The sequence below is a fragment of the Pristiophorus japonicus genome, chromosome 5, assembly GCF_044704955.1.
Source record: "Pristiophorus japonicus isolate sPriJap1 chromosome 5, sPriJap1.hap1, whole genome shotgun sequence".
In the NCBI taxonomy this organism is placed as follows: domain Eukaryota; kingdom Metazoa; phylum Chordata; class Chondrichthyes; family Pristiophoridae; genus Pristiophorus; species Pristiophorus japonicus.
Genome location: NC_091981.1, coordinates 229,446,473 through 229,460,514, shown reverse-complemented (window position 1 = coordinate 229,460,514; position 14,042 = coordinate 229,446,473). Strand labels below are relative to the sequence as shown.

The window sequence follows — 14,042 nt, the reverse complement described above, 5'->3', positions numbered from 1 at the left end:
CTTATCCTTAATAAAATCAAAGTTCTTTTGCACCAAACCAGTGGTCTTTTGCACTTTATCACACCCCCCAAATAAATCCAGTGTCTAGAACCCAAGGGAGTGGGAGCGATTCGAACCGCTAAAGTAGGTCAGAGGTGAACCTGACCCCCGGGACCACCCCTTACAGGAGAAAGGTTGCAGCAGATGGCATCAGGTCTATGGACTCGAAGACAGCCATCACGAATGCACCCAGACCCCAGAGTGCGACAGAGCTGCGTTCGTTCATGGGTTTTCTCAACTATTTTGGTAATTTTCTACATAGTTTGAGCACATTGCTAGAGCCCTTGCACATGTTACTAATTAAGGGTAACAAATGGGTTTGGGCCAAATCTCAAGACAGAGTCTTTGAGAAGGTCAGGAACCTGCTATGATCCAATAAATTACTGGTACATTATGACCATGTAAGTGGTTAGTGCTGGCCTGTGACGCCTCATCATATGGGGTCGGTTATGTGCTCCAGCAAGCCAATGTATCAGGCAAACTCCAACCAGTTGCATACGCATCCAAAATCTGTCTAAGGCTGAAAGAGCCTATAGTATGGTTGGGAAAGAGGCTTTAGCATGTGTATATGGGGTTAGGAAAATGCATCAATACCTGTTTGGGCTTCGGTTTGAGCTTGAAACAGACCACAAGCTGCTCACTTCATTGTTTTCTGAGAGCAAAGGTATAAACACCAATGCCTCGTTCCACATCCAAAGATGGGCACTGACATTATCCGCTTATGATTATGTCATCCGTCACAGACCAGGCATTGAAAACTGTGCTGATCCACGTAGATGGCTACAATTGCCCACAAAGAGGGTGGAAATGCCACAGCCTGCAGACTTGCTGCTGATCATGGACGCTTTCGAGAGTGAGGGGTCACTCATCATGGCTCGCCAAATTAGGACCTGAACCAGCCAGGATCCTGTACTGTCAAGTGTAAAAAGGTATGTCCTAAATGGAAATTGGTCTGCCAGGGAAATCCAGGATGAAATTAAGCCTTATAGCCACCGCAAAGGTGAATTATCTATTCAGTCTGATTGTCTGTTATGGGGTAATCATGTTGTTATACCAAATAAAGACAGAGAAACTTTTGTGCTGGATTTACACAGTACCCATCCAGGCATTGTCATGATAAAGGCCATTGCCAGGTTTCACGTTTGGTGGCTCGGCATTGACTTGGACTTGGAGTCATGTGTGCATCAGTGCAACACTTGCATGCAACTGAGTAACGCACCTGTGGAGGCTCCGCTGAGTCTGTGGTCATGGCCATCCAAACTGTGGTCAAGGATCCACATAGACTTTGCCGACCCCTTTCTCGGCAAAATGTTTTTAGTGGTAGTGGACGCTTATTCCAAATGGATTGAAGGCGTAATCATTTCATCCAGCACATGCATAGCCACTATTGAAAGCCTCTGGGCCATGTTCGCCACCCATAGCCTGCCCAACGTCCTTGTCAGCATTTTACCAGTTCGGAGTTCCATGAGTTTATGACCCATAACGGCATCAAGCATGTCAGGTATGCCCTTTTCAAACCCGCATCTAACGGGTCAAGCGGAGCGGGCGGTCCAAACCATTAAGCAGAGCCTAAAATGCGTGACTCACGGCTCCTTACAGACCCACTTGTCCCGCATTCCGCTCAGTTACCGGACGAGACCCCACTCGCTCACCGGGATCCGTTCTGCCGAGCAGTTAATGAAGAGAGGCCTCAAAACCAGGCTCACCCTTGTACACCCGGATCTCAATGATCACGTCAAAACCAGAAGGCAACGGCAGCAATGGTACCACGATCGCGCGGCCGTATCATGTGATGTTGCTGTTCATGAACCTGTGTTTGTCCTGAATTATGGTCATGGTCCAAAGTGGGTTGCTGGCACGATTTTCACCAAGGAGGGGAACAGGGTGTTTGTAGTCAAACTGTTAAATGGCCAAACGTACAAGAGGCACATCGACCAAACCAAACTGCGATTCACAGACAACCCAGAACAAATTAAAGATGACATCATCATTGACCAACCAACAAACATCCAACCATCAGTTGGCCCTTGTGTCATTCATGAAGACGAACCTACCATCCCCGACAGTCTTGTCAGACCGACTGCTCCGCAGTGCAGCAGTGGTCCTACTAACTCACTCAAGCTTGGGTTCGAACTGAGAAGATCAACCAGGGAGCGGAAGGGCCCATACCATCTCAACTTGTACCAAGGATTTTTCCGGGAATGATGTTATGTATTTTAACTGGGTTTTACCTGCCACTGGAGGGTGCGACTGTCGGAGTCCTAATTGTTATGTATTGAATAAAGAGTCTGACCAGATACTGTGAGCTCAAAGTAAAATGTGACCGTAGTCCTTTATTACAGGTCTCCAGAGTGCCTCTCCAGCCTGTGAGGGCTCCTTATGTATGGTGCTCCCAAGGGATTGTGGGATCCCTTGGGACTCCAGGGGATGAGCCCTCTGGTGGTTAAATAAGGTATTTACAGGTTTACATATAACAACACTTCCCCACAAAGTCAATGGTATAACTATTTACAATGTGAGTCGATCTGGGGCCTTTCTTTCCCTGGTTGATCGTCTTGGTGCAAATGCTGGTTTTGGTGAGTTGTTTGTTAGGCCCTTGCTGGGCTGCTGAGCAGCTGGCCTTGCTGGGCTGCCTGGCGTTCTGAGTCCTGATGGGCTGCTGCGGGTGATGGGTTCTGCTTCGTGGTCAACTACTGGGTCGGTTGCCGTTGGTGTGTATGTTGGGGGGGTCAAATAAGGTAGAGTCTATTGTGGGTTGCTCTGGATAGTCCGTGAATCTGAGTTTGGTTTGGTCCAAGTGGTTCCTGCAGGTGAGTCCATTTGCAAGTTTGACCAGAAACACCCTACTCCCCTCTTTGGCCATGACAGTGCCGGGAAGCCACTTGAGACCTTGTCCATAGTTCAACACAAATACAGGATCATTAATCTCAATTTCGTGTGACACATTGGCGCATCATGATATGTATTCTGTTGAAGCAGCCTGCTCTGTTCATGTAGATCAGGGTGGACTAACGAGAGCCTTGTCTTAAGTGCCCTTTTCATGAGCAGTTCAGCGGGAGGAATCCCAGTGAACGAGTGGGGTCTTGTGCGGTAACTAAGCAGGACTCGGGATAGGCGAGTCTGCAGTGAGCCTTCAGTTACCCTCTTCAAGCTCTGCTTGATTATTTACACTGCTCTCTCTGCCTGACCATTGGATGCTGATTTAAACGGGGAAAATGTGACATGTTTGATCCCATTACATGTCATGAACTCTTTGAACTCGGCACTGGTGAAGCACGGCCCATTGTCACTCACAAGGACGTCAGGCAGGCCGTGTGTGGCAAACATGGTCCGCAGGCTTTCAATGGTGGCAGCGGACGTGCTTGCCGACATTATCTCACATTTCAATCCACTTGGAATACGTGTCTACAACCACAGGGAACATTTTTCCCAAGAACGGGCCTGCATAGTCGACATGGACCTTAGACCACGGTTTGGAGGGCCAAGACCATAAACATAGTGGTGCCTCCCTGGGTGCATTGCTTAACTGAGAACATATATTACATCATTTTCATCATTATAATGCCTGGATGGGTACTGTTGAGATCACTAATAAAAGTGTCCCTGCCCTTTTTTGGCACCACTACCTGATTACCCCACAGAAGGCAGTCTGCTTGTATAAACATTTCATCTTTGCACCACTGGTACGGTTTTATTTCTTCCTGCATTTCTAACGACATACTGGACCAACTCCGGTAGAGCACACAGTTTTTCACTAAGGACAGTAAGGGGTCCTGGCTCGTTCAGGTTCTAATCTGTCAGGCGGTAACAGTGATTGCTCACTCTCGAATGCTTCCATTACCATAACTAAATCTGCAGGCTGTGCCATTTCCACCCCCGTGGTGGGCAATGGCAGCCGACTGAGAGCATCGGCACAGTTTTCGGTGCCTGGCCTGTGGCGGGTGGCATAGTTGTATGCGAACAACGTGAGCACCCATCTCTGGATGCAGACCGATGCATTAGTATTTATTCTCTTACTTTCAGAAAAAAGGGCTATCAGTGGCTTGTGGTTGGTTTCCAATTCAAATTTGAGTCCAAACAGATATTGATGCATTTTCTTTACCCCATAAACACACACTAATGCTTCTTTTTCGATCATGCTCTAGGCCCTCTCAGCCTTCGACAGACTTCTGGATGCATAAGCAACCTGTTGCAATTTCCCAGATTCATTAGTTTGCTGCTATACACACTCGACCCCGTATGACAACGCATCACATGCTAGTACCAAACGCTTACATGGGTCATATAACACAAGCAATTTGTTTGAGCATAACAGTTTTCTAGCTTTTACAAAGGCATTTTCTTGGTTTCTGCCCCTTACCCATTCCTCTCTTTTACGCAGTAAAGCATGCAGAGGTTCTAACAGTGTGCTGAGACCCGGTAAGAAATTACCAAAGTAGTTCAAGATTCCTAGAAACGACCGCAGCTCCCTCATGTTCTGAGGTCTCAGTGCATTCTCGATTGCCTCCATCTTCGAATCGGTGGGCCTGATGCTGTCCGCCGTGATTCTTCTCCCCAGGAACTCCACTTCAGGTGCCAGGAAAATGCACTTCGAGCGTTTTAACCTGAGCCCCACACAATTAAGCCAACTAAGAACCTCCTCCAGGTTCTGCAGCTGCTCGATAGTGTCACGACCTGTAACCAAGATGTTGTCCTGGAAGACCACGATGCGCAGGACCAACTTCAGCAAGCTTTCTATGTTTCTCTGGAATATCGCCGCTGCTCATCGAATCCCAAATGGGTATCTGTTGTAAATGAAGAGACCTTTTGCATGTTGATGCAGGTGAGGCTCTTTGATGATTCCTCTAGCTCCTGCGTCATGTAGGCCGAGGTCAAGTCCAGCTCCGTGAACGTTTTTCCTCCTGCCAGCGTCCCAAATAAGTCGTCTGCCTTTGGTAGTGGGTATTAATCCTGCAGGGAGAAACAATTGATAGTTACTTTGTAACTATCACCACAGATTCTGACGGTGCCATCTCCCTTGAGGACTGGAACAATTGGACTGGCCCACTCGTTGAATTCGATTGGTGAAATTATGCCCTCTCGTTGCAGATGGTCCAGCTCGATCTCCACCCTCTCTCTCATCATGTACGGTACTGCTCTCGCCTTGTGATGGATGGGTTGTGCCCCCGGAATCAGGTGGATCTGCAGTTTTGCTCCTTGGAACTTCCCGATGCCTGGTTCGAACAGTGAGGGGAACTTGTTTCGGACCTGGGCACTTGAAGTGTCATCAACGGACAAGAGTGCTCGGACCTCGTCCCAGTTCCAGCGTATCTTCCCCAGCCAGCTCCTGCCAAGCAGCATGGGGCCATCGCCCGGTACCACTCAGAGACCTTTACAGTAGCACTGCCGATTAAGGGAATCAGTTCCTTTGTGTACCTTCTCAGTTTATTGTGAATGGGAGTCAGGACTGGCATTGAGGCCTTGCTGCACACAATTTATCGAAAGTCCTTTTGCTCATAATGGACTGGCTTGCACCGGTGTCCAGCTCCATTGACACCGCGAGTCCATTTAATTCAACTTTCAGCATTATCGGGGGACACTTTGTGGTAAATGTGCACACACCATATACCTCTGCCTCCTCGGTCTGACCCACTGGTTCATTGTGATCCACCGTGGATCTGTCCTTCTCTGCAACATGGTGGTTTGCAGGATTAGCAGGGTTTGCAGCTCGCCTGCACATACGTTGGAAATGTCCCATTGTTCCACAGCCCTTGCAAATGTATCCTATGAAGCGGCATGAATGGAAATGATGATCACCCCTCACCGCCAAGATGTTAATGGCCTTGCATTCACCACCCTTGATGGTGGACTCTGAGACATCTGCGGACGTGTAGCTGAAGGCATGTGAGGCCTGCCCTGTACGTTATGATTCGAAAACAACATTACTTTGTTCACAGTACTTGTAGCAGCACTCGTGTGCTGTGAGATTTGTTTGGTATTGTCTCTGGTGGTAATGAACGCCTGGGCTATCGCTATGGCTTTACTCAAAGTTGGGGTCTCTACAGTCAAAAGCTTGCGAAGTATTACTTCATGGCCAATGCCAAGTACAAAAAAGTCTCTGAGCATGTCCTCCAAGCATCCTTCAAATTCGCAATGTCTTGCAAGGCATCTTAGCTCGGCAACGTAGCTCGCCACTTACTGGCCTTCAGACCTCTTGTATGCGTAGAACCGGTACCTCACCATCAGAACGCTTTCCTTCGGGTTTAGATGCTCCCAGACCAGTGTGCACAAATCATCATATGACTTCTCTGTGGGTTTCACTGCAGCAAGAAGATTTTTCATGAGGCCATATGTTGGTGCCCCGCAAACTGTGAGGAGAATCGCCTTTCGTTTGGCAGCGTTCCCTTCTCCTTCCAGCTCATTGGCCACGAAGTATTGGTCGAGTCGTTCCATGAAGGTTTCCCAATCATCTCGCTCCGAAAATTTCTGCAGGATGCCCACTGTTCTCTGCATCGTTGTGGTGGGGTTCGTCATCTGTATCTCATCGACAGTTGTTATGTATTGAATAACTCTACGAGGCTAAGTACGGTGTGCTTACCAGATACTGTGAGCTCAAAGTAAAGTGTGACCATAGTCCTTTATTACAGGGCTCCAGAGTGCCTCTCCAGCCTGTGAGGCCTCCTTATGTACAGGTGTTCCCAAGGGATTGTGGGATCCCTTGGGACTCCAGGGGATGAGCCCTCTAGTGGTTAAATAAGGTATTTACAGGTTTACATATAACACTAATGGTCACTGGCAGACACATGCAAGCCGTGTATATAATGTTGGCAACCATGTTGAATCCTCACTTTGAGAATAAATAAACTGGAGTAAGGTCATGCCTGAACTAGCACACCGTACTTAGCCTCGTAGAGTTATTCGATACTTAACAATCTGCGTGGCTGCGCACAGAGCATGTGGATTGCGGTTCAGGGTGACGTTTTTAAAAACACATTTCAAGAGTCAAAGAGTATTGAGAGGAGGGGTGAGAATGAGCAGGGAAGAAGAAGGTGCATGATACTTGCATGCACAGGGCATGGCTGGTGAACTGAGCCTCCACTTTTCAAGATGGCTTCACCAAACCACACCTTGGCCTAGAACACATAGAGAAAGGGCACGTTCTGCAAAGACTTTACATTGTGCGAGAGAGTGAGTTTGAAATCATGGCATTGGTGCATTGATATAAAGGATACTTACCCTGACGACCCTCGTGAGGTCGTTAAACTTCTTGCGACACCACGTCTCTAGCTGAGATGTCCTATGCCACCTCCCTCCAAACCCTCCGAAAAACTCTTGGAAAGGGCTTCCTTCCTCCAGGAAGATGCAAGACATGCCACCTTCTCTCTACAGCCTCTATCAATGCTTCAGCAGCCGTGGCTGAGAAGCGGCATGCACGATGGCGAACTTCCTGCTACTCTATTTTCCTGCTCTACTCTAAATGCACATTTGGAACTGTGCATGCACAAACTGTCATGTATGCAACCTCAATGTAACACCACTGTATTACTGTACACATTCAACCTCGATGCACAACTTGACCACAAGGGGTGAACTTGTGGGAGACACTCCTTACCTGATCACACAGGTATAAAAAGGGAGGTCCCACACAGGGTCATCGTCTTTGGAGTCCTGTGAATAAAGAGTTAAGTTCCCAAAATGTGCCGTGTGTGGTTTCATGCTGTAGAGTAAGGACTTTACATTGGCGACGAGAAACGGGAATTCATGACCCACAAGAATGGCCACCGGTATCACAGAGGAATGGTACTGTGTTGGGGAAGACTGGGATGATTTTGTCGAGAGGCTTCAGCAAAGCTTCGTTACGAAAGAATGGCTGGGGGATGCAGTGGCCGACAAGCGAAGGGCTCATCTTTTGACCAGCTGCGGGCCAAAGACTTACGCGCTCATGAAGGACTTACTAGCACCCAAAAAGCCGGTGGACAAAACCTTTGAAGAACTTAGCAAATTGATCGGGGAGCACCTCAAACCGGCGAGTAACATACATATGGCCCGACACAGATTCTAAACCCACCGATGTCAGGAACCGACAGAGCATACCGGACTTCATAGCGGACCTCCAGCGTTTGGCCAGCCTCTGTAAGTTCACAGACGCCTGCAGGAAGGAGATGTTAAGGGACTTCTTTATCGAGGGCATCAGTCATGCGGGGATTTTCCGCAAATTAATTGAGAGCAAGGATTTAACCTTGGAAGTGGCGGCATTGCTAGCTCAAACTTTCATGGTGGAGGAGGAAGAGACAAAAATAATATATGCCTCTAACACGGCGAGGGATCAGGGAGTCAACATCATCAATGCGACTCAGAGCCCCGCAGGCAGGCAGGGGCAGTTCGACACCCCTCAGACAGCAATAGACCCCAGAGTAGGACTTCAACAGAGACAATGGCAGGCTGAACGGACATTCACGCCATCACAGTGGATAATGCGGCCCGGGATGGGGCCACTGACACCCACTAATAGGGTACTTAAGAGCAGTCAAAGGGACAGCCAGCACGGAATGCCTAGCCATAGTCCCTTTGTTCACAACAATGGAAACTTTAACTGATACTGGAGGTGTGGGGGGAAACACCCAGCCAGATCTTGCAGATTTCAACAGTTTGTCTGAGATCTGCAATCTCAGTGACCATTTAGCTTGAATGTGCAGGAAGCCTGCAATCAGACTAATATATGAGGCGGATGGACCAGAAGAGGGTCCTCTGAGGCAGGATGACTTTTGGGGCGAATCGATGGACGCTGAGGTTCAGCGGGTCCATGTGGCGAATATTCACAGTTCATACACCAAAACGCCACCCATGATGATGAAGGTTTTGTTAAATGGTATCCCTGTATGCATGGAGCTGGACACTGGGGCCAGCCAGTCACTCATGGGCATTCAGAAATTTGAGAAGCTATGACCATTAAAAGCCAGTAGACCAAAATTAGCACATGTTGAGACACAATTACGGCCTTACACTAAAGAAATCATTCCGGTGCTAAGCAGTGCAATGTTGGCTGTCACACACAATGGGTTAGTGAATCGGCTGCCGCTCTGGATTGTCCCGGGCAATGGTCCCGCACTGTTGGGGAGGAGCTGGTTAGCCGAGATGAACTGGAAATGGGGGGATGTTCACGCAATGTCATCTGTGGAGCGAAGTTCATGTGCACAAGTTCTGCAACAATTCGATTCACTATTCCAACCTGGCATCGGGACTTTCAAAGGCACTAAAGTAGTGATACACATCACCCCGGACGCCAGGCCAGTGTACCACAAAGCCAGAGCGGTGCCGTATGTAATGGGGGAAAAGATCGAGAGCGAATTGGACCGGCTATTGAGCGAGGATATCATCTCACCTGTTGAATTCAGCAACTGGGCGAGCCCCATCGTTCCCATCCGATAAGCGGATGGCTCTGTCAGGATCTGTGGCGACTACAAGGCCACCATCAATCGGGTGTCCCTACAAGACCAATACCCGCTCCCGAGAGCGGAGGACCTTTTCGCCACGCTGGCAGGCGGCAAGCTGTTCACCAAGTTGGACTTCATTTCAGCCTATATGACCCAGGCACTGGCCGACGAATCCAAACTACTGACCACCATCACCATGCACAAGGGACTGTTCGTTTATAACAGGTGCCCGTTTGGCATTCGATCAGCGGCAGCGACGTTTCAACGAAACATGGAAAGCCTGCTTAAATCCATTCCTGAAACGATCGTAATCCAGGACGACATCCTCATCACAGGTCGAGACACCGAGGAACACCTCCACAACCTGGAGGAGGTGCTACGCCGACTGAACCGGGTAGGCCTGTGACTCAAGAAGTCTAAATGTGTGTTTTTAGCCCCTGAGGTTGAGTTTCTAGGCAGGAGGGTTGCTGCAGATGGGATTCGGCCTACCGAATACAAAACAGAAGTGATTCGACGAGCACCCAGGCCCTGCAACACATCGGAGTTGCATTCATTTCTGGGACTGCTGAACTATTTCGGGAGCTTTCTGCAGAACTTGAGCACGTTGTTGGAGCCACTGCACGTGCTCCTGCGTAAGGGTTGCGATTGGTTTTCGGGGGACTGTCAGGAACAGGCTTTGGATCGGGCGCGAAACCTACTGTGTTCAAACAAGTTGTTGACACTGTACGACCCTTGTAAAAAATTGGTTCTGACATGTGATGCATCGTCCTATGGAGTTGGGTGCGTGTTGCAGCAGAGCAATGCTGAGGGTCAACTACAACCTGTGGCTTATGCCTCCAGGTTGCTCTCTCAAGCAGAACGGGGATATGGCATGGTCGAGAAGGAAGTGCTTGCATGTGTCTATAGCATAAAAAAAATGCATCAGTACCTCTTTGGTAGGACGTTTGAGTTAGAGACGGACCACAAGCCATTAACATCCCTGTTATCTGACAGCAAGGCTATCAATGCCAATGCATCAGCTCGCATACAGCGATGGGCCCTCATGCTGGCTGCTTATGACTACTCCATCCGGCACCGGCCCGGCACTGAAAATTGCGCTGATGCGCTGAGCAGGCTTCTACTGGCCACCACTGAGGGGGCAGCGGAGCAAAGCGCCGAGATGATCATGGCTGTCGATGCCTTTGACAGCGCAGGCTCCCCCATCACAGCCCGACAGATCAAAATCTGGACAAACAGAGATTCCCTCCTATCCCTGATTAAGAAATGTGTCCTGACTGGGGATTGGGCACCCGCACATGGAACTATAGGGCAGCCGGGTAGTTATGCCCCAGAAAGGCAGGGAGGCATTCATCCGGGAACTCCACAGTGAGCACCCAGGCATTGTGCTGATGAAGGCCATTGCCCGGTCACACGTTTGGTGGCTGGGAATTGATTCAGACCTGGAACACTGTGTTCGCAGATGCACGACTTGTGCCCAGCTGAGTAATGCCCCCAGGGAGGCCCCGCTCAGCCCGTGGCCCTGGCCCACCAGGCCATGGTCACGCATTCATGCTGACTATGTGGACCCGTTCATGGGTAAGATGTTCCTTATTGTGGAAGATACGTACTCGAAATGGATCGATTGCATCATTCTAAATTCATGCACATCATCCACCACCGTGGAAAACCTCCATACAATCCTTGCAACCCATGGCTTGCCGGACATCCTGGTTAGTGATAATGGCCCATGTTTCACAAGCTACGAATTCCGAGAGTTTATGTCGGGCAATGGCATCAACCACGTCAGGACTGCGCCGTTCAAGCCGGCCTCCAATGGCCAGGCGGAACGTGCGGTCCAAATCATTAAGCAAGGAATGCTCAGGATTCAAGGACCCTCCCTACAATGCCTCCTATCGCGCCTCCTGCTGGCCTATAGATCCCGACCGCACTCGCTCACGGGGGTCCCTCCCGCAGAGCTACTAATGAAACGGACACTCAAAACTCTGTTGTCCCTCATTCACCCAGTCCTGACCGACATAGTTGAGGGCAAGTGCAAGTCACAAAACGAGTACCATGACCGTAATGCGAGGGGGAGATGTATAGAAATAAATGATCCTGTATTCATCCTCAATCACGCCATGGGGCCCAAATGGATCGAGGGTACTGTAATTGACAAAGAGGCGAATAGGGTCATCGTGGTAAAACTCAACAATGGTCCGACATGCCGTCAGCATCTGGACCAAGTTAAAAAAAAGGTTCAGCATCGACACGGAGGAACCCAAAGAAGACCATGAGATGGAGCTCACAACACCACCAGTGAACGAGCAACAAGAGCAATCAGAAGAATGCACAGTCCCTGCGGTCAGCCCGGACAGGCCGGAATCACCACAGGTGACAGACACTCACGTCAGTGTCCAACAACCAGAGCCCCAACTATGGCGCTCCACGAGGGAGCGTAGACTGCCTGAAAGACTAAACCTATGATCCCAATAAGACTTTGGGGGGAAGGTGATGTCATATATGTAACCTCAATGTATTACTGTATACACTCAACCTAGATGCACACCTTGACCACAAGGGGTGAACTTGTGGGAGACATTCCTTACCTGATCACACAGGTATAAAAAGGGAGGTCCCACGCAGGGTCATTACTTGGAAGCCTGTGAATAAAGAGTTACGGTCACAGAGTGACCTTATTCCCAGAATGTGCCTCGTGTGGTTTCATGCTGTAGAGTAAGGACCTTACACAAACTTTTCTTAAACGTTTCTTAAACGATAAGGAGATAAGGGGATAAGGGGTTATGGAGAGCGGGCAGGGAAGTGGAGCTGAGTCCATGATCGGATCAGCCATTTTATTGAATGTCAGAACAGGCTTGAGGGGCTGTATGGCCTATTCCTGTTCCTATCTCTTATGTTCTTATGTTCTTATGTAAACTTATAATGCCGCGCCTTTAAGATTCGGCGGTGCTTGGGATCTATCGCGGGCCTCTGAGCATTCGCATTTCACCTTGCATTTTAGCGCTGAGGTTTTCGGTTGGAGCGGCCAAGCAGAGGCACCAGATTTAGCGCCCTCTTTCAATCTAGCTATGTTTCAAACAAATTTTCTGGTTGGAGGCACAAACCTTTAGAAGATGCTATACTTACCACCCTGCCATGAATAATGCCGCAAAATGGCTGGAACCGAATTTGCAGCCCAAAGTTTCATATTAAGGATTTAAGCAAGAACATTAGGGATGCATTCATTGATATTTTCTGAGCTCCATAAATATTGGAGAAGTACCTGAAGACTTGAGGATAGAAAATATAGTTGCAGTATTCGAAAAAAGAAATAAAGCACACACCAGATAATTACAGTCTGGTTAGCAGGAAATTGTTAAGGGGATTATCACGTGTTTATGTAATAATTTGTATTTTTTGGTGTGTACAATTGAGGAAACAACATGGCCATCGACAGGAATCGTATTATTGTTTTGCAGCAGTTGCTGGTTCCTGATTGGTAGCTTTGCTAAATGTCAGCGTTTTGATTGGTTACTTCTGTGTCGTTCATTCTGTGTTCATTGGTATCAGTGGCAAATAGTTTTTTTCTACCTGCCTACTAGTTTCTTATTAATTGCTTATATTGCTTATATCAGCAAGGTTAACATAATAGATAGTGGTTATTTGCGCAAATCGAAGTTCCGGAGAAATAAATCAATGGAATGAAAATCGGTTGGATTCTATAATGAGCAGGTGATCCATGGATTACCAGCCAGATGCTGAAGATGAAAATTTACCCCATTCTCTTTGGCTAGCACCTTAATTTACTCCCTAATTTGATTCTGCCATTGAATTTTCACTTCACAATTAGTTTAGTTACAGGTGGATTTTTGGGTTTCTCTCAACTCTGCCTTTAGTTGGCATTGTTTGCCTACGATTGATAAATAGCTCACTGGAATTTAAGAGACATTTATTGTTTAGTTATGGTAGGTATTTATAATTAATAGTATCCCAGGAATTTAAAATACTGTTGAATTATTGATATCTACCAATTGCTCATTAGCAGATACAAGCTTCCCTTGTTAGATAGTGGTATCTGTTTGTAATTGATAGACTATGTAGTGTATCAGAGACTCCTGGTTTTGTATAATTAAGAGATACCAGCTGATTACAAATGCATCAGCCATTTTTCATCAACGCTTCCCGTCTGTAACCAATAACTTGAAGTTTAGAGCAATTCAATAAAAAACTTCAGTCAGAATAATACAAGGGATCAGAATGTTTGAGCTGCTCCTCAAATTCTCCCAATAAATTATTAAATTGGAATATAGTTCAGATGTTGGTGTTTGGGGATTCAGATGTTGGTGTTTGGCAGCATATCGGTCTTTATCCATCATTAAAATTTCCTGACTCAATCATTATGTGTTATATCACTTTCCAGTAAGATTTCAGCATTATGTATAACAGAACTTTCTAGATTTCAGGCACAACCTTACTTACCTTTCTTGAACATTAATAAGGGATGCATCCTGACTCTGGCACATATTAGTTGCTTCAGTGAATGTCTTTATAGTCTGCCCAATCAAATAGCAATATGTCCCATGTCGCTTCCAGCCCTGTAAATAAAAATCCACA

General features: G+C 47.7%; 1 protein-coding gene across 2 annotated transcripts in view; it reads right to left on the bottom strand.

The window, feature by feature from the left end:
* LOC139264623 (macrophage mannose receptor 1-like) overlaps nt 1–14,042 on the bottom strand; it is a 332,729-nt gene that overhangs the window by 194,273 nt on the left and 124,414 nt on the right. For both annotated transcript variants that reach the window (XM_070881368.1, XM_070881367.1), the window contains exon 10: nt 13,908–14,023. In XM_070881368.1, coding sequence (XP_070737469.1) covers nt 13,908–14,023 — 116 coding nt within the window. The remainder of the gene's footprint in view (nt 1–13,907; nt 14,024–14,042) is intronic.